Source organism: Symphalangus syndactylus, chromosome 6 (genome assembly GCF_028878055.3).
Source record: "Symphalangus syndactylus isolate Jambi chromosome 6, NHGRI_mSymSyn1-v2.1_pri, whole genome shotgun sequence".
Taxonomy (NCBI): Eukaryota; Metazoa; Chordata; class Mammalia; order Primates; family Hylobatidae; genus Symphalangus; species Symphalangus syndactylus.
Window position 1 is genome coordinate 124010327 of NC_072428.2, and position 24346 is coordinate 124034672.

General features: G+C 41.9%; 1 protein-coding gene across 2 annotated transcripts in view; it reads left to right on the forward strand.

Annotated features, from left to right (window-relative positions):
* Positions 1 to 19894, forward strand: part of EXOC4 (exocyst complex component 4) — an 830711-nt gene extending 810817 nt beyond the window's left edge. For both annotated transcript variants that reach the window (XM_055284061.2, XM_063642265.1), the window contains one exon: positions 18424 to 19894. In XM_055284061.2, the coding sequence (XP_055140036.1) occupies positions 18424 to 18661 (238 nt within the window). In that variant the 3' untranslated portion in view covers positions 18662 to 19894. The remainder of the gene's footprint in view (positions 1 to 18423) is intronic.
* Positions 19895 to 24346: the final 4452 nt, after the last annotated feature.

Here is a 24346-nt window from a genome sequence, read left to right on the forward strand (position 1 = left end):
GTCAAACTTTAACCCTGAAAGAATAAAAGAATTCAATTCTAGTGCCATTGTTAACTAGCCAGGTGACCTTAGGCAGGTGTTTTGCCTTTGGAGCCTCAGGTTGTGAGAACTAAATCAGCTGTATGTGAAAGGACCTGGTATATAGTAAGTTAAATGCTAGTTGTTCCATATAGTTATGGTCCTTCTTCATAATAAACATTAATAGAATCATTAGCGAATCTTTGGCTGAATTATATGTCTATCATACATAGAGTTGTTCCCAATTCTAACCTATATTTCTTGTAAGGGTTACTCATTACTAGTCGTTATCAATGTTTCTTGAGAATAGTATGTAGGGATGGAGAGAGTTCAAAGGCATTTAGCACAAAGATGCTGGGGGTCAGTTAACTTACAAAAGTGTAGAGCCCTGAGACATGACTTTAATACATTTCTGGGGCACTTAGTGAAAATGTGAACTGGTGAAGATGTTGCCATATCCGTCAGCTTACAGAATCTTCTCTGCAATTATCACAGGAGAACATGGAACTGCAGCAAACATCTCAATTAATGGATCAATCCTCACAACAGTATTGGCTGTGGACAGATGTCTTCTGTATAGTTAAGAAGTCAGGGTTCTAGTTTATAGGATTTGCATTTTTATAACAGCTTTATCAAGATATAATTTACGTACCATAAACATTAACCCTTTTAATGTATGCAATTCATTGGTTTTTAGTATAGTCACAGAGTTGTACAGCCATCATCACCAGCTAGTTTTCGAACATTTTCATCACCCCCAAAAGAAACCCCATATCCATTAGCAGTCACTCCTCATTTCCCCCAAACGCTACCCCTGGCAACCATACATTTACTTTCTGTCTCTGTGGGTTTGCCTCTTCTGGATAGATCATAGAAGTGAAATTACATAATATTCAGTCTTTTGTGGCTAGCTTGTTTCAATTAGCGTAATATTTTCAAGATTTATAAAATTAACACTTGTCTTAATAACAGGGTATGAGACAGTTAAAAATATACTCAGGTACGCATCCCAACACCTGGCCTACAGCCTGCTCTCTTTTTCGTTTCCTTTTTCTGTAGGAGTGGGGAGAAGGAAGCTAAGGTGTTTATATCGAAGTATGGCATACACACAGTAAACTGCACAGATCTTAAGTACACAGCTTGATTCCTCTTGACAAAGAGAATACACCCTTATAACCATCACTCTTATAAAAATACAGAACGTTATAACCACCTCAGGGCCGGCACAATGGCTCATGCCTATAATCCCACCACGTTGGGAGGCTGAGGCAGGCGGATTGCTTGAGGCCAGGAGTTCAAGACCAGCCTGACCAACATGGTGAAACCCCGTCTCTAATAAAAATACAAAAATTAGCCAGGTGTGCGTAATCCCAGCTACCTGGGAGGCTGAGGCAGGAGAATCACTTGAACCTGGTTGAACCTGGGAGGCAGAGGTTGCAGTGAGCCAAGATCGCACCACTGCATTCTAGCCTGGGCGACAGAGTAAGACTGTGTCTTAAAAAAAAAAAAAGCGGCTCAGATTGTCCCCTCCTAAGTCATTGCCCTCACCACAGGCATTTCCTAATTTTGTTTGATTTTTTTTTTTTCTGAGTTTGTTTCCCTGTATGTCTATTAATACAGGTAGTAAGTATGTGGTCCCCTGAGCCCGGGAGACCTTTCCCCAGTACTCCAGGCCTCAGTTACCTGCGTTTGTTAATGTTGGTTCTCAGGGAAAACAAAGCAGCACCAAGCACTCAGGACCCATGGCCTCTTCTTCTGAACCCAGGGACTCCCATGCCTTTGCATTCTCTCCTCGCTTTTGTCCCCAGCTTTCCTTCTAAACACCAGCGAGCTCTCAGCACAGATCATTACAAAAAACAGTTCAGGGGCATGGGGTGGGCTGTAGGGAGAGCATTAACCCCCATCAGGGACAATTGGGGGCAAATGTTGCGCTCCAAAGGCAGATGTTTTGAGGAGGACTCCTAATTGTGACAAAGGCAGCCCCTGCACACCGGATGCCGGCCAGCCTCTGCCATTAACTCGCCTACCTCCTCACTGGTGTGATCAAATTGGTACCGCTCTTATGAAATTATGTGTGTTAGCTGGCTCTTCAGAAATAAAATATCTTTTCTTAAAGAAATTAAGGTTTCATTTTAAATTCACTTTATGGTCTTTGAAAAACTTTAGTTTTTGTGTGGTCCAGGGCTATAGGTTAGCATTAGCATTTAAATAGAGGCATTAAACTTGCCTGAAGACCTTCCTCTCATAATGTTGCCCTTTCTGAGAGGTTTTTTCAAATCAGATACTTTTTCGTCCTAAAAAATGAATGCAAATGCTCTCTATATTTTTCCCATCAAAGGCCTTTTTTCTTTATATATAGACTTAGGAAAGCCACATTGTGGAGCAGCCTCAGTATTAGTCTTTTTGTATGGAAAGGGCCACGTAAAAAAAATTGCTATTCTCTCCTACAATGCCTGATTTTCTCTGCTGACTCTCAGGATGTATTTTCCTATGGTTAATTTTATCTTATTATGTAATTCCACTCCAGACACCCCCGAAAGGCACAAATCCCGATTCTACAACTAAGAATCTAATGTAAACTCCTGCTATGTAACAGCGACTCTAGGAGTTCCCAGTGTCCCCAGCAAATCCCCATAACTTTAGTAGAATCAAAGCTTGAGCTTTTGAATTGGATGAACTAGAGTTTGAGTCGTGTTCATCACAAGGAGGTTTTGTGACCTTCTTCTCTGACCCTTTATTTATCTGCCAAATTAAGGTTATCAAGCCTTTCTTGTATGTTTGTCAAGAGTTTAAATGAGATCATATTTGTACTCCTAATTTATACTCTGTGCTCTTAGGTCCTGTAACCTAACCAGACAGGTTCTTCCTGCCTGCTGCACAAATAAAGACCATGGCCTTGCAGTAAAGAAAGAGTTTAACTGATGCCAGGCTGGCCATGCCATACAGTAGATGGAGTTGTTACTCAAATCAATCTCCCCAGAAATTCAGGGATCAGAGTTTTTAAGGATAATTTGGTGGGCAAGGGATCAGAAAGTGGGGAGTGCTGATTGGTTGGGTCAGAGGTGAAATCATAGGGAGTTGAAGCTGTTCTCTTGCACTGAGTCATTTCCCAGGTGGGGGCCACAAGACCAGATGAGCCAGTTTATTAATTTGGGTGGTGCCAGCAGATCCACTGAGTGCAGGGTCTGCAAAATATCTTAAGCACTTATCTTACGTTTAACAATAGTGATGTTATCCCTGGGAGCAATTTGGGGAGGTTCAGAATTTTGCAGCCTCCAGCTGCATGACTCCTAAGCCATAATTGTGACTCTTATAGGTAATTTTTTAGTACTTCAAAGACAGTCTAGTCCCCAGGCAGGAAGGGCTTTGTTTTGAGAAAGTGCTGTTGTCATCAAAGTTTAACTATAAGCTAAGTTTCTCTCAAAGTTAGTTCAGCATATACCCAGGAATGAGAAAGGACAGCTTGGAGGTTAGAGGCAAGATGGAGTCTGTTAGGTCAGGGTCTCTTTCACTGTAATGCCTTTCTCAGTTACAATTTTTGCAAAGGCAGTTTCAGTACCCCTCCCTCACATTTCAACCAGACCAGTTGAGGAGTAGGTTAGGAGGAACCTTTGAGTAAAAGGTGTCCTCTTGTTTCTTATGTTCTCACTGCCAGCCTTCTCTTTCCTGTCAGCTGCCAGCCTCATCTCAGTACAGCTGTGTGTATTTTAATGGCCCCAGTCACAGTTGACTTGAAGGAGACATACTAGAGGTGAGAGCCTGATGTGTTGTTCTTTACCGAGGTGCTGGCACCCTTCTCTCTTTGAGGTTGATTTTGTTTAGCTACAAGCTTGGGGATGTGGAGTTGTGAGGAAACCTTCTAGAAGATTGGCATGGTCTGATACTAGAAAAAAAAAATAGCCAAGTTGCCCAACAGTCTGAAGGCTTTCTTACCCTCAGGTCCATCCTCCATGCTGCAGCTGGAAAGGTCTTTCTAAAACACAGTTGTCATCATGTGTGACTTCTTTCTAAAATCATCTGTTTCTGGATTCCTCCCTGTCATTGGTTCCAAATGCCAGGGTGTATGTAAACTGAAGCTGATTGTCCTCATGCATAGGAAAATTAGAAAAATAATGACTGTACTTTGTGAGTTTCTCATAAATAATGACTAAAAGTTTCTGAGTTTCCCACACAATAAAACATTTAACCTTTTTGTTCTGAGATTATTTTCTTTGCACTTAAGGAGTGTTAAAATACCTTCTTTTATCAAATCTTGGTAATAATAAATGGTAATTGTTTTGTTTGAATAATCTAGGCAAAATAAAGGTTCATTCACCTTCATCCTTCCACTCACCCATGAAAGTCCAAAGTCTTAGCATGGCCCACAGGTCTGTTAGGCTCCAGGCCCATCTTGCCTTGGCCACCTTTCCCCTTCCTTGCCCTTCCCCACACCCTATGCACTCACTCCAGTGAGGAATAAACCACTTGTCTTTTTCCCCAAATACTGTATTCTTCCTACTTTCCCACCCAGTTCACACATTCTGTTTCCTTTGCTTGTGGAGGACTTTCTTTCCTTCATATTTGTCTCATTGTTGACAACTTCTCCTTCTCTATTAAGCCTTCCCGGGCTGCTCTCAGAAGCCTACAACCCTTCCTTCCTGTGATCTTAGAGAATCTCCTCCATACCTTTATTATGGCCACTGTCACATTGCTATAAGCACATACAGTGCTTGGCTGCTTTCACACCAGACTGCATTGCCAGAGAACAAGGACTGTGTTTTACTTACCTCTGCATCCACAGTATCTACTGTATACTACCTGGTGTGTCATTAATGCTGAAGTATTTGTTGAGCAAGTAAACAAATTTAAAAAGGACTTTGAAAGGCACTGTAGACGCAGTGAGGATGATACAAAGAGTCACAAGACACAGTCTTTGACATCAAGGAATCTACAGTCTAGGTGAGGTTAATAAATACGTATAATGGTACATCCACACATTTTTTTTATTATTATTAAACACAGAATAGCGATATGATCCAACTAAGAACTGGGGGTTAGTCTAGGAGGAGTGAGTGAGTCAGGTGGCCAGTTAAGAGGCAACTGTAACAGTCCAATTAGAAGAGTGTAGGATCTGTGATAGTGAGATCGGAAAGAAGAAATGAACATGAAAGATGTTGCATTGATAGACCTGGTAACAACTGGACAAAAGAAATGAAGGAGAGCGAAGATTCCAGGTGACACTGAGATTTTGAGGTTTTGCAAGCTAGTTCCTTTAAGCGAAATTCAGAGGCTAGGGAGGCCGCCTGACAAGGGCAGCTGATAGAAATGTCTGCAGACAAGTGAAAATGAAGCTTTGATCTATTGAGAAACCAGATCTTGAGAGAGACATCTGAGCATTACACGCACAGATAAGACTTTCAGAAGCAGAGGGAGGAGAATGGAGGGCCCCCATCTGACTGGCAGGAACACCTGCAGCAAGCAGACACAGAGCCAATAGCAGAATCAGAGAAGAAACTTAGAGGGAGCTGGGAGAAGTGCCTTAAAAATGTGACACCATGGGGCTGGGTGCTGTGGCTCATGCCTAGCACTTTGGGAGGCCGAGGCAGGTGGATCATGAGGTCAGGAGTTCAAGACCAGCCTGGCCAAGATGGTGAAACCCTGTATCTACTAAAAATACAAAAAATTAGCCAGGTGTGGTGGCACGTGCCTGTAATCCCAGCTACTCCGGAGGCTGAAGCAGAGAATTGCTTAAACCTGGAGGGGCAGAGGTTGCAGTGAGCCGAGATTGTGCCACTGCACTCCAGCCTGGGAGACAGAGCAAGACTCCGTCTCAAAACAAACAAACAAAAAAATACGTGGTTCCATGGGCCGGCACAGAGGCTCACACCTGTAATCCCAGCACTTTGGAAGGCCAAGGCGGTTAGATCACGAGGTCAGGAGATCGAGAGCATCCTGGCTAACACGGTGAAACCCCGTCTCTACTAAAAATACAAAAAAATTAGCCAGGCATGGTGGTGGGCGCCTGTAGTCCCAGCTACTCGGGAGGCTGAGGTAGGAGAATGGCATGAACCCAGGAGGCAGAGCTTGCAGTGAGTCGAGATCGCACCACTGCACTCCAGCCTGGGCAGCAGAGTGAGACTCCCATCTCAAAAAAAAAGAAAGAAAAAAAAAATGTGGCTCCATGACAGTTGGGTTTAGGATGGAAAACTGTCAAGGAAAAGAGAACTTAGGAAAAGCCACTGTGCATGTCCATGAGGACGTCATTGATGACCCTTTTCATAGACACATTGGAGGCATAGAAAGGACAGGCAGTGAATACAAATGATTTGTCCAAGAAATTCAACAATGAAAGGGAGAAAAGACACAAGGGGAGAGATGCAGTGGACACAGGATCACATAAAGGGTTTGGGGTTTGTTTCTTGATTTGTTTTTCCAAAATGTGAGAAGCAGAAGGATGTTTGAAGCAGACCTGAAAGAACCAGTGAAAAGGGAAGATATTGGATACAAGAGTTAAAAACAAAACAAAAACCCAGCAGAGTCTTGAAACCATTGGGAGGGGTGAGGATCAAAGGCATAGGGCTAATCTTACAAAAAGAAAAAAAGAAAAGAAACTCCTCTTCTTCTGAGTCAAGAGGGAAGGATTGATTTTTTTAATGTATTTCATTATGGAGGATGTGATACCTCATACAATTGTGAGACCCATAGAGATAATATATACATGAACAATAGCCAGTACAGACTACAGAGGAGTATGCAACCAAAGTTAGCAATTATTTGTATCATTTGTATTATATCACATAGCAGGTGTTCTGTCATATCATTTGATTAATCTTCAAACCTAACGTGATGTAATCTTATTTATCCCATGCCTAAATGAAAAACCTGAAGTTGAGACCGGTTCAGAAGTTTCCAGTCATGCATCTTAGGTAAAAGATGTGGGATTCATGTCTAAATCTGCCAGAGAACGAAAAGCTGAGAAGGATTACAGATCACTAGTGAAAACATGGATCTCTGTTGTCTCCCTCTTTTCCATTAGCGACCATTATCCTGACCATCTCCCCCCCGGAGTTACATCAGAATAACTCTTTGTGTTTTATACAGATCAATTATTTCATTCATAGTTCCTCTCTTCCCAGTGTCAGAGAATCATAGACTGCTTTTTAGATTGTATGCCATACTCAATGACATGTATAGACTATCAGCTGTCTCATTCATTCATTCTTTTTCATTCACTCAGCACTCACAAGTTACCGTCTTCTTAGGCCAAGGGGTAAGAGCAAGTTGAATATAGAATTCAGCCCTGCTCTAGAGAATGGCGTGAACCCAGGAGGCGGAGCTTGCAGTGAGCAGAGATTGTGCCACTGCACTCCAGCCTGCGCGACAGAGCGAAACGAAACTCTGTCTCAAAAAAAAAATAAAGAAGAAGAATTCAGCCCTGCTGTAATAGAACCTGCATTGGAGGAGGAGGGGGAAGCAGGTACTTGTTTATGTACTAAATGCTTCTACATTCTTACTCTGTCTAGCAACTGTTCTTAATCATTTAAGCCTTGGAACAACCCTATGTTACTATTTCCTTTTCTCAGGTGAAGAGAATAAGGCACAGAGAGATTAATAACTTGACCAAAGTCATACAAATAAGAAGAGGCAGAATTGGGTTTAAATCCCAGGCAACTGGCTCCCGAGTCCATGATCTTAACCATTGTATATGCTGATCAAAGTATCTCTGATTTTATATATACATATATTTAAATATATAATTTTAAATATATTTTGGAAATATATTTTTTAGTTGGAGATGAATGCTAAAAAGAAAATTAAAGCTCATTCAAAGGACAAAGCTTGATGACGATGGAGCAAGTATCATTTAAAATAAGGTGGTCAGGGAAAACCTCACTTATTGATAAGCAGACATTTGAACAAAAATTGACCTGAATCTCTTTTAATCTTCTATTTTCCTCCAACCTCCTGTCCCTTTAATCCCATCTGATCCTCTTCTGATTTTCTTTCAATTGGCGTACAGTATAAAGCAAAAGAAGAACTATGAAATACAACAAAGACAAATTATTGTCACTTCTTTGCTCTATAGCTGGTACTTTTTATTTTACTTTATTTTATTTTTTAATTATTTTTTCTAAGATAATCTCCCTGTCACCCAGGCTGTAGTGCAATGGCATGATCTTGGCTCACTGCAACCTCCACCTCCCAGGTTCAAGCGATTCTCCTGCCTCTGCCTCCCAAGTAGCTGAGACCACAGGTGCGCGCTACCATGCCCAGCTAATTTTTTGTATTTTTGGTAAAGACAGAGTTTTGTCATGTTGGCCAGGCTGGCCTTGAACTCCTGACCTCAGGTGATCCACCTGCCTTGGCCTCCCAAAGTGCTAGGATTACAGAACTGGTACTTTTAAAATAGGAACTAAGAAATGGTCTGGTTCCAAGGCCCTTACCACCCACCCCAACACACCCACCTCCTCCTCCCCACCCAGTGACCATTCACCCACCTGTTCTAAGGTTTCTCCCAACTATTGTATGAATATAGGAGATTAGAATTTCTCCCAGACAAATTCACTTGGGTTTTTCTAAGATGACTCCCCTTTCATTACTTGCTTCCCATAATTCCAGATTCCCTGGAGTCCTTGATGTGATTTTTCCTTTCTTGTTGCCGTTCACAGCCCTTCCCCGTTCATTAACATTGGCCCCTTTCACCACTCTGTATCTTCCTGTGCATTAATGAAGGTATTAAGTGAGATCAGTTCTAAAGCCAGCATCCTTAGCATTCACTAGATGCTTCTCTTCTGCATTTGTTGACTTGCCGTTATCATTACCCTCTGTTTGTTTTTCAGCCTGTGTCCTATCGAGGGTAGCCATTCAGAATAAATTCATTTTGCTAGTTATATTTTTCTAGAGGCACTGCATCAAATGGTTCACTGACATTCAAATACATATCAGCCACAGTAGTCTTTTCATCCACCAAATTCACATTGTTATCCAAAGCTATCCATCATGTTTGTCAGAGTATTTGGGTCTTTAAACCTGCTGGATATTGTTTATATTTCCATTACCTCCTTTCTAGTTAGTCTATTATTTTTCTAATTGACATCTGTTCTGAGTCACATGTCCTTGAATTTCAGATGGCCCATTTTGTAGCTTTGGTTTATTTAGGTTTTCTCTCTTTCATAAATTGCCTAAGGATTTAGTTAATACACCCTCAAGTGTTTGCCACTGGGACCTGCTGATTTACATATGTTTACACATCTCAAATAATCCAGAGTTTTTTGGTTCTTCTACGAAATCATTTTCCTTTGTGGCCCTTCAGTCCTGTAAGAAGTGGTCTTGTGTCTTAGCAAGGCAGAGAGATCTCTTACAATTTCAAGAACTGTACTAGAGTCACTAACCAGGACCAGAAGGTCAGGAATCAGGGTTTGAGTGACTCAACCAAGTGGTGGCTGAATAGCGGTCCTTGCGTCTTAAGACTCCCAGAAGCTGTGGTGGGTTGCAGTGAACTCTCCATTCAGCCTCCCTCAGCCCTGTCTTAACATCATTGTGAGGTAGCTGGCTAGGGGCAGAATCAATGGCCAAAAAATAGAACAAATTGGCACCTGCCAGAATCAGCCATTACCTTGGCCTCATTGGCATCATGCTCATCATGCTCTTGTTAATGGGAGCATATGTTCCCATCAAAGCCATGCAGTCCATGCCTGTTCCCACTGACTGTTCTCCTCACACACCCACAGGTAGGGCAAGATCCAGTATTATAAATACAGAAAGCCCATTACCCATTCACTTCACCATCTCATTTCCAACCCTGGTCGTCATTTGGAGCAGAAGCGTTGTTTTTATCCCTTGTCTAGGGCACTCCAACTCTTTGTGCCTTTCTTATGTACCAGGAGATGAGGGCAGGCAGGCAGACTGCCAAGCCCTAGTTTTGCTTTACTTTAAATTAAAACATTTGCTTCATGCCTTGGGTATTTTTGGTCTGAGCCTGGATTAGATTTTAAAAATAAACAAATAAATAAAGCTTCTTGAAGCCAAGGACTATACCTTTCTATATCATATTAACATTTAAAATGTTATTGGAGTTTCCTAAGCATTAGTAATAACATTAGGTTTTGCTTTGAAGAAATCCTTTGCATTATTTATTGAAAAATTAATAATGTGATTTTATTACTAAAAATTGAAAAAGCCATAGGGCCTCTCAGCAATTGTTTACCAGATTGCTAATCTGAAAAATGTAGATAATATACACTACAAGAGTCTTGTGCTAATTGGGTTAAATGATACGTAGCTTTGTGGTCACTAAAATATATCATACAATGTCCTTTTTATCAACCTATGATATTAGATAAGTTGTCTTTAAAAATCAGAAAGACTCTCTAAAGTGATATTTGATGAACTATTTTCTTAAATTGAAAAGACTCTAAAGTGATATTCAGCTCAGAATAGCACTCCTTAACCTGGACTCACCTTTTGATAATCGAAAGAACATTTACAGAAGTATGAGACAAACACAATTATGAAAGTAAAATGAAGGCCCTAAATAAAAAATCACAGAACAAGAGGGTAATTCTATTCACTCTTTCATATTTCATTATTTGATAACATCAGAAGATGAATCCATCAGAATTGCCTTGGCAAGTGCAAACAGAAATGTGCCTGATCAATATTTATTAAAACCTTCAAAATGGGAGAAGGAGTTGAGCAGACTTCTTAATGGACTGAATAATTATTCATACAAATGGGGTTTGACCAAAGGCAGTGCCAGACCAAAGAGACACAGTTTTAATTGTACTGAATTTAAAATGCAGATCTTCCTCCAGCCCTGTTGTAGAAAACTTAATTTAAAAAATTATCTGATGTAGCAGAGAGTGACATATGAATCCTTCAGTTGTTGAAGGGGACATTTCAACCATAGATATTTATAAATTTAGAACGTGTTCCAAAGGTGGGGAGCAAAGTTGCTAGCTAAGGGAACAAAAAGAAATTTTCTCCCCATTTCAATGACTGTAACTGAGCCTAGGAGTGTGTCATCATCTCAACGGTGATGGGAATGTCCTGGAGGAGTTTCTTTGTTTCAAGTGGTTTTATTATCTGAAGAGAAATAAAGCAAGGCTCTGGCTGCTGCTGTCTATCAAAAATGTCAGGATATGTTCCTGAGAGGAGTGAAACAGCTGATTTTAACTTTCAGCGTCTCCCCAGGAGAGCCCCCCACCCCCGCAGTACTGCTGAGGCGTGATGGTTATCAGGACAAGGCCAAGAGGTAACTGGTAACTGCCATTTAAGGATAGCGCCATTGACAAAGGGCAGGTGCGTGCATGTGTCACTATATATAAAAAACAGGTAGGTAGATGACCGATCAAAGAAGCCCGAGCAAGCCTTAAAGCAACAGACTCCCAGGCTATCTTTACCTCTTGAATGATTTTCTGCTGCCACCAGCTGAGGAAATATAAGCAATATGTTTTCTAAAGACCATTCTTTACTTCTAGCATGTCCTGATCAGAACAAAAACCTGTACAATCCATTGTGAGAAGTGTAAAAAAAAAAAACAAAAAACTATCCTGTTATAGAATATACACCTAATTGTGCCACTAACTGTCTGAAAATTATTTAGCTTTTCTCCATCTTAGTTTTCTCATTCCTAAAATGGAAATAACTTCAGCTCATTTTAAATTAGAATTTTCAATCATGTTTGTAATAAACTCTAGGCTCTTCAAAGGGGAATACAAATAAGAGCAATTAGATCTACACTTTTTAATAAACTAATTTATTCTTCTGACACACAGGATTACCATCCATTTTATTATTGGTCTGGAAAGTCCATTTGAGCTGAGATTACACTTGTTCAGAGTGTTTTCAAGTCAATTGCTACTGCGTTTTGTCTACCATTGCTCGAAGAAAAACAGCATCAGCTAATTCTGATGGAAGCCCCATGATTTTAAAGGACCAAGCAGGGGATGCTGTAAAGGTTTAAAATCCAAAAATTCCAGTGCTTTTATATAGCATCTGCTGTAACCTTTCTCTTTTGGACATGAGAAATGATCCAGAGAGCTGGTGGTATTTGCCCAAGGTCACATGGCTAGTTAGTAGCAAAGAATGAAAGACTTAACCAGATTCTGAGTTTAGTTGATCTCTTAAATATTTACCTCACTAAGTTGTTCTGCTATAACCATGACCTCTCAATTATTTGTGGATGATTATCTGGTTTATGGATTATTCTTTTTTCTCTTGTCATTTCCCTGTTATTATCATAGGTACTATTGAGTGGGTGGAGAAAACAGGAGTTCACTGCTTCACTTGACAACTTAGTGACCCATCTACCATTGGGTTTTTATTAAAGTGCTCAAAATGCTATAGATATTGGCTAAAAATAATGTTGGGCACTACAGTCAATACTAAGTTTTATTCAGCTCAATTTTTCTCCCTCTCAAATTTGTATTTCAGAAGTCAGATTCAGCACATAATTCACTTGTTGACATTAATGCTAGAGCTTTATCTTGGGAAGGACTACAAGAGAAAGTCTTTACAATGAAAATAATTATCTCCCTTCCCCAAAAAAGTACTGAATCAGAGGGACAGTCAACTTTTGGAAAGAAAGGTTACTTCATCCATTACCAGCTTGAAGGGGCAAAAAGGAAGAAATAAAAAGAGGTGACAAAATGAAAAAGCCAAAAACTCTTTCTTGTAAACTCCCAAATTAAGTGTTAAATTTACAACATTACTGCATTACTTGGTTTAGAGCACTGAATTCCCAGATCAAATCCAGTGTTTGCAAAGTTTGTACAAACGAATTTGAATTGCCACAATACTGGCTCATTGCATTACAATGAAAGACAGAGCTGAGTATGGGAATTTTATTTAATTCATATTTATGTACTCAAGACTCAAGTGAGTCAGTGATAAAAATACTCTTTTCAGTTCTTTTGCTTTTTATAGTTTCAAATATTTTTGTATTAAGGTGGTTTTGGAGTAAATACAGGGCTCGAAGTCTTTCATTTTGAGGCCTTAGACAAGTCACTCATACTCTGTAGAGCTCAGTTTTCTTATATGTATAATGTAGATAATTGTAGTACCTATTTAAAAGGATTGAAATGCACCTAAAAGCTAGACATTATTATTAATATTCTACAATCAAGACAGATTCCAAAACCCAGCATGAGATGTAGCTGTATATTTTAAAACACAGTTTCCATTCCGGGATCTAGGACTCTGAATTCTACCAAGTAAAGGAAGGCAAAAGGCAAAGCTTTCCTCAGAGACCGTGGACAGTTCCCCAGTCAGGGCCTTGCTGTCACCCCTACAGGCAAAGTTTATGGAACGCCTACAAGTACAGGAACAAGAGTTGCCATGGGCGGGAATAGTTCATGTTAGTGAGTATTTCTTCCCTCAATTTGCAAAGAAGGGAACTGAAACTGTTTCTAATCACTTTCAGAGATGCAGTACTAATTTTTGCACTGAGCATGCCAACGTGGGAGGTAGAACCAAGGATGAGAAAACTCCCTGGCCTCTTGTCTATGAAAATTTATGAAAAGCTCTTAAAGAGAAGTCAGAAAAGCACTAATACTCAAAGATAAAAAGATATCAACAATTCATTTATACATACACGCATACCTACATACATTAAAAACAAGTAGATGAAAAATTGTTCAACCTCATGCAACTCAAAAGAATGTGAGTTAGATGCTGCCCATATGTTGTTGATAGGAGGATAAATTGATAGAGCTTTTTTAGAAAGCAACTTGGCAGCATTGTCAAGTGTCCTAAATAATATACTTATCTTTTAACTAATTCTGTTTTTAGAAATCTATCCATGAGAAAGTAAGTCTTTATAATTGGAAACAATTGAAGTATCCAATTGTGTTTCAACCTAAATATTTCAACTACAAGAAAGAAATTGGCTAGAACACTACATGTGGTGGGGGCGAACTACAAGAAAATATGCCAAACTGTGGTTTATCTTTATGATGAAATTATGAGAAATCTTTCTCTATGGCCCATATATTCTATATGGCACATGTATTAACTTTCCAATCAGAGGAACATAAAATTTTATTTTAAAACTTTAAAAAGATTTGCCCACCTTTCCAAAATACCCTGTATTTCCTTCCTGGTAGAAATGTTTTCAGACAGAATGTATGGGGGAGAAAGAGTCGCAGTGCAATACCATTAAAATAAAGCACAAAAGAAAAAGCCACAGAGAACAGTCTGTTGATAAAGCAAACATGAGGAAGATAAGAGAAAATGATCTGTTTGTACCAGAACAAAGCATAAACATTGTCATGTTCTAGACTCTGCACATGAGACCAGTCTGTGAAGTCACACCTCCACTTCTCTGTCACTCTTCTCCCTCACCTCTCTGCTTATAATACTTTGAGAACTGCTGCAAAAAGGCACACAGCAAAGGGTAGGAGAAACCACAGCAAGGTACACATCTCCTTCCAGAATGTTCCATCCACCAGGGTGACATGAAACTCTTTGGTCTCCAGAATAAGATATTTGGTGTACATCTAGCAATTGGCTGCTGAATATTGTAGGCTATGAAGAGTCTGTGAAGGGCTACAAACCATGAGCCAGAAAATGTCTCAATCAAATGTGCATTCACTGATCCCATCCAGGCAGCCCCAGCAAAGTGTCATCAAATGGAAAACGTGTTGCCCTGGAAGCCATGGCTGCTATTTTAATGCTCGATGATGAAGACCAAGCTTTCAATTTCCTGGGGCCTCAATAAGTCCTGATAAATTATTTATCCCTATTGGGTGACATGATTTCATTTCAGTCTGTCAGTGTTTATCATGGAAGCTCATTCTAATGGTATAGTTTGGGGCATTTTTCTATTTTCTCTTTAGGACACCTGGTAGCACTCTTTCCCCACCTCCAGGTGAAACTGTTGCTGTGTCAGTGTAGTCATCTTTGCTCCTGGGTACCATTCTGAAAGATAAATGAATTTCATTCTGTCTTTAAATATTTATGATTCTTTATGATCTAATATATCATCATGGTTATGGAGGAATTTTTTCTCCCTAACTATAGAAAATACACCATCAGTTACCTGTCAATTTTGTTGAATAACTCAGCTTTGCAATTCAGGGGCACTGTTCATACGAAGCTCTCGAGGACTCTTTTAGTCTCTCAGTCCACTTCAGACTGTCATTCTGGGATTTATAAAGGTCTTCATTGCACAGAGGATATTGAAACATTAAGGACTTCAGTGGCATGCCCTTTATCACTCATCACACTGGAAGATCCAAGAGTAGAAATGCAAGCATCTTTGTTTTGTTGTTTGCTCCCAGCGTGGAACAACGGCCTCTGTAGAAAACCAGCCAGTATCCCTGGAAACAATTCATCAGATTTTTCAAAAGAAATCTAATTTCATCTGGCATAATGGGCTCAGTGTTGCTTCTTAAGATAAATGATAAAAATATCAACATCCTAATACAAAGAAATCCAGTTCTTTTGGTTTAATCTCAGTGAAAAGCATCACAAACCTTTTATTGCTTCTGTAGCCTTCCCTGATGCGTTTAGGTCCTTGGCTGGAGGAGACAGTGGTTCTGTAACTGTTGGTCTACCAAACAGACTCTGACTGAGTCGTGGCTGGTTCAGAACCTTTAAGAAGCACATATCTGGGGATGGGGCCTCAGGAATCTGCACTTTTCATAGGCGCCCCAAGGTAATTCTTAGTTAGGTACCGTAAAGTTCAAGAACTGCGAGTCTAGAAACCGCAGCTTTCAAGTTCCTTCTAGCTTTGAAAGAATCGTGAGCCCCAGATTTGCTCTCATTTCATTTGGTAAATCTCAATGCATGCATGAGCTCTTCTTGGGCAATTTTAAAAATGTATATTCTTAGGAAGCTCCGTTAATAGACAACTCTCTCCATCACCTGTGCATCTACGGGAAACAGAATTAGATGACATAAGGCATCATTTCTCAAAATAGGGGCCAATATCAGGGAGAGCCAGGGGACATGCAAAGCTGTAGGATAAATATTAATATGATGCTTCTTCCTGCAGCATCAAGTTTTTCTTAGAAACAGTGTGTTTAAATTACAGCAGATACATTAAGGAGTAGAATGCAAAGTTCACAAGAGTTTTATGCTAAACATGAAACTTCAAAAGATTTACTGATCTGGCACTGGGGTCTCACACCCCTGGAAGTGGAGTTTTATATCCCCTTCTACCAAGTATTTCTGTCTATATTCAGGGTCACCCTGGACCAGTGATTGCTATGTATCTGGTTCTGTGATGCCAAAATGAACATTCGTTTGAAACCACTATAGAAAATTAGCCCCCTGTACACAAGGATGCTGACTGATTTGCTCGCAGGAGAGCCTCATTAGCTTACCAATCTACGAAGAGCACTTTCCATTTCTGCCACTATTTAGGGACTATTCACAAAAGATTATTCTCTCCCCTATTTTTTAAAAGAGTGTGTTAGTTAGAAAAGGAGGCTTAGCAGGAGGAAAAGAAGCCGTGTGAAAAGACACCACAGCTCTTCCTGACCACATTCTCCTTGTACCAGCAATTCAATAAAACAGGCCTGAAATTATGGAGCTCCTAGAATGTATTTCTTACCACAAAGATAGCTTCATTTCCCCATAGGAGGTTCTTTTTTTCAAAATTTTCCTGATGAGAAAGAAACAAATTCACGGCCCTGAGTCTAATAATACAGGATTTCTGAGCCACTGATCCTGCTAGGTCTGGAAGATTCCTTCGCCCCCAAGAGTTGCCTTGGAGCGCACTGCCCGGTTCTGTCCCCTCGATCTTGGCACAGTTACCTTTCACATCAGAGAGAAGTGAATAACACTCTTCCTTTCGCTGACAAACTGTGATAAGCCTTGCTGGCTCAGAGTCTGTTGAACTTGACCTCCTGGGTAATTTGGAGTGGCCATGCAAGTCACAGCTTCAGAGTCCAGTAGACTGAGAGATAGCAGTGGCACAGTATTGGTTTAAAGAATGGTGAGTGGTCGTCTTCTCCCCTTCCTGACTCCCACCTTCATCTTCTTGCTGCATTGAAGAATCCCTCTAATGCATATTTCTATTACAGGCACAAGTCTTTCTCCACCAAAGGACAGAGCCAGGCCAATGGCCTTGCCGTTAAGTGGCTCTCAAGTCTCCTCTTTCTGCTACAATTGTAACCAACGCCCTGCCAGACCATTCTGCATTCGATTGTCACATTAATCTTCCAGAAGCACAATTTTGAATGGCACCTCTGCTCTCTGGAAGAAGGAAGTCCCTTATCAGCTTAACTAGGTCTAAAATCATAGCCTGATGTTCAGAGGCTCTACCTTGTGGCTTCAACTGCCTCATCCCAGGACTCTCTGCTATTGCTCTGCACTCCCCAGTCTAACCAGATTACTCTTCCATGCCTTTGCTCATGCTCTTCCCTCCAACTAGAATTTCCTTCCTGGAAGCCCTGCCTGACAGAATCTTACCCCATAGGAAGTCTTCCTCAGTCCCACACCATCCCCTCAGCATGGTGCGATTTCTCCTCTTCTGCTATTAATTCACGGTACTAGGACCTCACTTATGGCGCATAGAATATTCTTGTGAGTTGTCAAGTGTCCATGAAAAGACAGTCTTGAACTTAGAGTCAGAAACCTGGGGTCAGATCCTGGCATAGTCAGTCCCTGTCTTTGTGACATGGGAAAGCCCTCTAACTTCTCCGTGCTTTGGTCTTTGGGAAAAGGGAGGTGTAGCCCCTGGGTGGAGTGAGGGGTAAGTGGCACAGTGCTCGGGAATGAACTTGGTCAACAGCACTGGAATCCTTATGTCTCTGCTTTTCAGGACCTTTCCTCCTTGTCTCTGAGCTACTTGAGGAAAGGGGCTGTGTCTTGCCCATTCTTATATACTACTATTAATTGTATTACATTACTATCACACATTAGCATCATTATAGTTCTAATAATAATAATCTTTATGAAGCACCACCATTCTGAGTGCTTTATATCTATTAATTAATTCAACTATTTCAATAACCCCAAGAGGTAGGTGCTATTATTAACCCACTTTATGGAGCAGAAAACCATGTACAGTATTTCACAAAACCTCCAATGAATAATGAATGAATGAGGGATTGAATGAGACAAAACCTGTTAACAATGTCTTCTCTCCTTCAGGCTACACCCCTACTTTTCTTTCCTTTCTCCCAAGGTAAATGCAAAATTAGCAAAAAATGTAGAATGAGCTGAGCCACTGAAAGGTATGCGGCCTCCCTGGGTCCTCACTTAGACTTCTCCTGAAGAGAGATCCCATGAGCTCCAAAGGACAGAGCTTGTGGTTGTCCTGTTCTTTATTCTGTTGGTGGGGCCTAGAACACTGCCTGCTGATCAATTGTTTTGAAGTAAGTAGAGGAATCAATGTATAGACAGCGTATTTGTCCCCTCGAGATGGATGTTACCAGTGGTGGAGCCAGTGAGCAGTGTTCTCTCTTGCTTTCTCAGGCAGTACTACGAGATGCTTTACAACACAGCTGACGAGCTCCTGAACCTGGTGGTGGACCAGGGTGTGAAGTACACGGAGCTGGAGTACATCCACGCCCTGACCCTGCTGCACCGCAGCCAGACCGGGGTAGGGGAACTGACCACCCAGAACATGAGGCTGCAGCGGCTCAAAGAGATCATCTGCGAGCAGGCTGCCATCAAGCAAGCCACCAAGGACAAGAAGATAACTACCGTTTAGCAGGGCATACTGCGGTTGGTGACGGGGGTCCCCTCAGTCACACTCACTTTTTTCCTTGGTATGTTATTGAGTATATTCTGAGCTTAGTTTTCTCTACAGTGATACTTTAGTGGAGAGGAGGTGTAAGGATTGTTTCTCTCTAGTTTTGGCTTTTCATATAAATGCTAAAGGAAGGCGACAGCACAGAGTGTTTTGGTTGAACAACTACTTTAATGTAGTCAAATCTAATGGGACTAGGGTGGGATAGGGAGGAAGGTGGTATCAAATTGTTGGACTCTGAAAAACAAGTGGATGGATTACTAACATTTGGTTTATTACTCAATATATATATAATTCCAGCCTTGGAAAGTAGGAAAGTAGGCTGCTACCTAAATTTTAGTCCCTTCCAAAAACCATTTAGTAAGGTTCTATTACATAAACAGTAGGGTTTTTCCTCTCCTGACCTTATCCGTTTACAGTTCAATGAAATAAGTGTATGTGCATTGCTGTCTGTCTCTATTGCCAAAATCAAATAAATGGCTTCTCAGTTGCTGTTTACAACAAACTTCCCTAACCAAAACAGAACCTCTAATTTAGGGCCAGGAATAGAAGTCTTTTGATCCCAGTCCCTGGGACAGTTTTGTATGCTGTATCTTGTACACAGGTTGTAGGTTGGTTTATTGCCATGTTTTTTTATTTCTGCTATATAAAAACCAAGAGCCAGACAATTAGATAAATATGGAGGAATGAAAGGCAATTCAAACATCTGCTTGATTTCCGCCCCACCCCCCCAATTTCTGAGAGAATAATGGTTAGAGAACATTGCATTTCACTTAAAACATCCTTTGGGGGTAAATGATTCTTAGGTGCTCACTTGGTCTGAGCTCAGCTGAATGCAGGGAAGATGGGACAGAGTGACATTTCTCCTCTGTGCAGCCTCCAGCTGAGCCTGTCTCTGAATTGTTCCCTCCCCCGCAATGTGGGCACTTACCATGTTCCTGGCACACTGGACCTCACCATATCCCCCGGTCCCCAGTCCTCTTGCTGCCCATGGTTCATAGGTAACAGAAGGCAGCAATGCACTGACTGGGCCACATCTTGAAAACTCGTGGAAAGGGAAAGGGGAGGAGATGGGACTTTGACCACACACAGTGATGCCTCACACCCTGAAGGTGGGGGATTTTGTACCTGTTTGTACAACTTTGGTCTTGATGGGAAAAATGGAAAATTAAAAAGTGTTTTGAGAAGCTTAAATGTTTCATGTTATTTTTCTTGTGTTCTTTATTCAGCAAATATTCCCCAGAAGCCTAATATGTGCTCCATGCTGCCACACAGAAGGGCAAATGGATAGATGAAGAGGACACCCTTATTATCTAAGAGTGTGTGAACTGGACTGGAGCCAAAAATCCCAACAGCTCAAACTCAGGGCTGGGTCAGAATCAGGTCAGGCAGTGGGGCTGCTGGGAAGGGGATTCAGTGGGCAGCTGGAGGTTCCAGGGGATTCTGGTGGGAAGGAATGTAGTCAATCTGTCTGGCTCCAAGGGGCTGACTGGGAAGAAGTTGAATCTCTGTAGGAGACAACTGTGGAAAAACATACTGCCCTAAACAAGATCATGAGAAATAGTCTACCCTAGAAGCAGGAGTGGAAGAAGAGGGGATGAGAGGAGATTAGGGTTGCCTAAGCTGCTTCTTCATGGCCATGACCCCCAGCATTGATTCTGTACCTTTCCTTTTTCTTCCTGTCCACTCCAGGCGGAGAAACCGGAGTGGTGACAGTGATGGCAGCAGAGCCAGGGTGAGACTGAGAGTGCTCAGACTAGTTTTCTTGGAAGTAGTGGAAAGTTCCACTAAAAAAGAGACGTGGGTTTGGATTGAGCAGAATGTCAAGAGCCCTGAGAACCAACCAAAAAATGGCAGATAAGCTGTTTCAGGGGCAACATTTAGGAAAGTGACATCTCTGCTTTGCTTACAATGATGGGACTGAAAATGGCAATTCTGCACAGGAAAGGGGCTCTGGGACTCTTCCAAGACATTTAGGACATCGAAGTTTCTTTGAAGGTTGGCACATTAGTCTTTATTCTTCTACAGGTAAAGAACAGCCAGTGACACACTCAGTGGATGGTCAGTGGCTACCTCACAGCCTATATGCATTTGGGACACAGTGAAGATTTCCACATTTTGGTCCTACTTAGGAGTATTTTGTGAGACTGTTGTGCTGTTTACAGCCTTGACCAACCAGAAGGTGCTAGAGAGAGCCGGGGTCTGCCAAGGACAGGGCCCACCAAACACATACACAGTTATGTAATGTTCTTGCGTGAAGACCTCTCCCTAAGTGTGCTATTGCAGATAAGAAGGCCAACAAAGGTCAGGCATGGTGGCTCACACCTGTAATCCCAGCACTTTGGGAGGCTTAGGCGGGCAGATCAGGAGGTCAGGAGTTCAAGACCAGCCTGGCCAACATAGTGAAACCCCATCTCTACTAAAAATACAAAAATTAGCTGGTGTTGTGGTGCACGCCTGTAATCCCAGCTACTCAGGAGGCTGAAGCAGGAGAATCGCTTGAACCTGGGAGGTGGAAGTTGCAGTGAGCCAAGATCACGCCATTGCACTCCAGCCTAGGCAACAGAGCAAGACTCTGTCTCAAAAAAAAAAAAAAAAAAGGCCAACGAAATAGGCCTTACCAGAAGGGGTGCTGGAAACAAAGCAAACCATTTTCTCATTCTTATACAGAGGTACAAATGGGAGGGACATGTGGACTGCTGCCCGCATCACTAGTCACCGTGCCATGGAGTAGGCCCACGGCAGTAGGAGGGGTCCTGAGATGGGAAATCAACATGACCATGAAGAAGGAAGGCTTTGGAGTGATGTCATCCAACTTGGTTGTCAGAACAGCAGCTCCCAGAGAGCACTTCGTTCTAACACTGTTATCTACTCTCTGGTACTTAGCATGTGTTCCCATTTTGTCCTCACGGCAACCCTTATCATAAATATTACTTTCCTCTCTTCCATACCCAAGGGCCCAGAGACTACTGAAAGAATCTCTTCCAAGTTACCCTTCCTTGGAGTAAATTCCTTGAAAAAGAGGTAGTTCATCAGCTAGGACCCAACTCTTTTATATATATATACACACAGGCAAATTGTGTTCTTGGAAGTGCTGGTAGTGGTTTCTTCTACATTTTGTGGTTACTTTTAGCTATCATATTGTTGCCTGTCAGTATACCTTCCAATTTATAAATGAAGCTACTCTTTGGGTGATATTGTGCCCTTTACCCCAAAGGCACTTCTTTCTACCTGCTCTATTAATACAGTTTCTTTCAGGGTCTCTCATCCTAGGCAGTGTTTTTATTCCTACCTCACAGTAGGGCTTTGAAATCTTACTGCCCAACTAGAACATTTTCCCCCTCCACACTGATTTCATCCCAATGATTAGACAAGGATTGGTTCCTCAGGTTGCCCTTGCTGGTTAAGGACAAGTCCTGCTTCCAGGCTCTGAAAGACAAGGTTATTTTTTAGTATGTCCAGATCAGCTCAAGTTTAGTGGTAAGACCAGGCCTGAGCTGCCACAGCCCATACTCTTGAAACCCATACTCTTGAAACTCTTGACACCACACTGGAAATCTTGTGAAAAGCCTCTGCTCTTCATGACCTTTCCTCCTTGTTTCTGACCTACTTGAGGAAAGGAGCTGATACAGTTTGGCTGTGTCCCCACCCAAATCTCATCTTGAATCGTAGCTCCCATAATCCCACGTGTCAGGGGAGGGACCTGGTAGAAGGTTACTGAATCATGGGGGTGAGTTTTTCCAGTGCTGTTCACCTAGCAGTTCACCCTTTACCATTTATTCTTCTTCTCCTTCTTCTCCTCCTCCTTCTCCTTCTTCTTCTTCTGCTTCTCCGTCATCTCCTTCTTCTTCTCCTTCTCCTCCTTCTTCTCCTTCTTCTTCTCCTTATTCTCCTTCTCCTTCTCCTTCCTCCTCCCTCCTCTTCTCCTCCTCCTTCTCCCCCTCATTCTCCTCCTCCTTCTCCCCCTCCTTCTCCTCCTTCTCCCCCTCCTTCTCCTTCCTCGTCCCTCACCTTCTCCTTCTTCTCCCCCTCTTCTCCCCCCCTTCTCCCCCTCCTTCTCCTCCCTCCTCTTCTCCTCCTCCTTCTCTCCCTCCTTCTGCCCCTCCTTCTCCTCCTCCTTCTCCTTCTCCTTCCTCCTCCCTCCTCCTCTCCTCCTCCTTCTCCTCCTCCTTCTTCTCCTTTCTTCTTTCTTCTTCTTCGAGACAAGGTCTCACACTGTCGCCCTGGCTGGAGTGCATTGGCACCATTTCAGCTCACTGTAACCTCTGCCTCCTGGGTTCAAGTGATTCTCACACCTCAGCCTCTCGAGTAGCTGGAACTACAGACCATGCCCAGATAATTTTTGTATTTTTAGTACAGATGGGGTTTCACTGTGTTGGCCAGGCTGGTCTCAAACCCCTGGGGCTCAACCTCCCAAAGCACTGGGACTACAGGCGTGAGCCACCACACCTGGCCCCTTTACCATTTCTTGATGGAACTAATAGATTCCCACCCTCAGCCTTTATGAATGGACTGAGGCCATTGAATTCAGATTTCTTGCTTTGGTGCATAGCTGTGGCTGCTTCCCTAGGACCAGGGCACAGAAATTTCACAGTAACCAATGAAAGAGACCAGAGGCCAGCACCAAGCCAGAGTCATTTCATTCAGGGCAGATGTGATCAGAAGACCAGCTAAGGGGCTGTCCCTCTAGCAGGATGTGAAAACAAGGAGAGTCCTGGTCAACACAATTTTGCTTGGAAAGCAAAGTGGATGCTGAAATACATACACCTGAGAGCGACTGTCTTAATGTGGCAGGAATGTAAAACAAACTGGACATAATTTGGAGGGAGGGTAATGAGGTACCAAGAACAAGAAAACATAAAGAATCACTAGGCTCGGCAAGGTGTCAACCCTGTTCTAATTAGGCACAGTTGTTATAAGAAGTACATAATTAATAAGCGTGTGACCAGATGTGAAATACAGCAGAGGTTTTTCCTGAAATGGAGGCTGTAATGAACTGTGCGCAGCTGGAAGTAGTTGTCCTAATTTGGCGGAGGCGGAAGGCCTGCCTGGAATTTTGAAGAGGTGTAGTAAGATGCACACCACAGGTTTACACCTAAAAACAACTAATCCTATTCCAACTGGGCTGGGGTGTAATGAGATAGAGCTAATTATCAAGAGTGTGATGAGATGCAAAAGCCATTGGAACTGAGCTGGAAATTTCTTTGGAAGTGAACTAAGACGCAAACACCAGGAAAGAATTTCTGCTAATGGAGGTAGGTGCGAGTGTGATGAAACGTACACCATGTGAGGAGGGGCTGCTTTACCATGTCTGGGCCAAAGACGCGTCTGTAATTAAAAATATTGCCACGACATTCACACACCTGGAGCAAGAGTCCCTGGGAACCTAAGAACGCAATGACTTGTAAAAACCACATGCATACTATTAAGATGTGACCGCTTATGTGTGTACAAATAACTGGAGAAAAAAATAAGGAGGTTAGGTGTTTTTGGGTGAGTGCAGTTCCCATTTTCCTTGATCCCATTTAGAAAGGTGACCTCAGATTCCTGCTGACTTTGCAATAGATACTCTATCAGGAACCTGATTCCAAACAGAAAACCCAGCAATCTCCTCCTCCCAAACTGATTTAATTATCACCAGCTCAA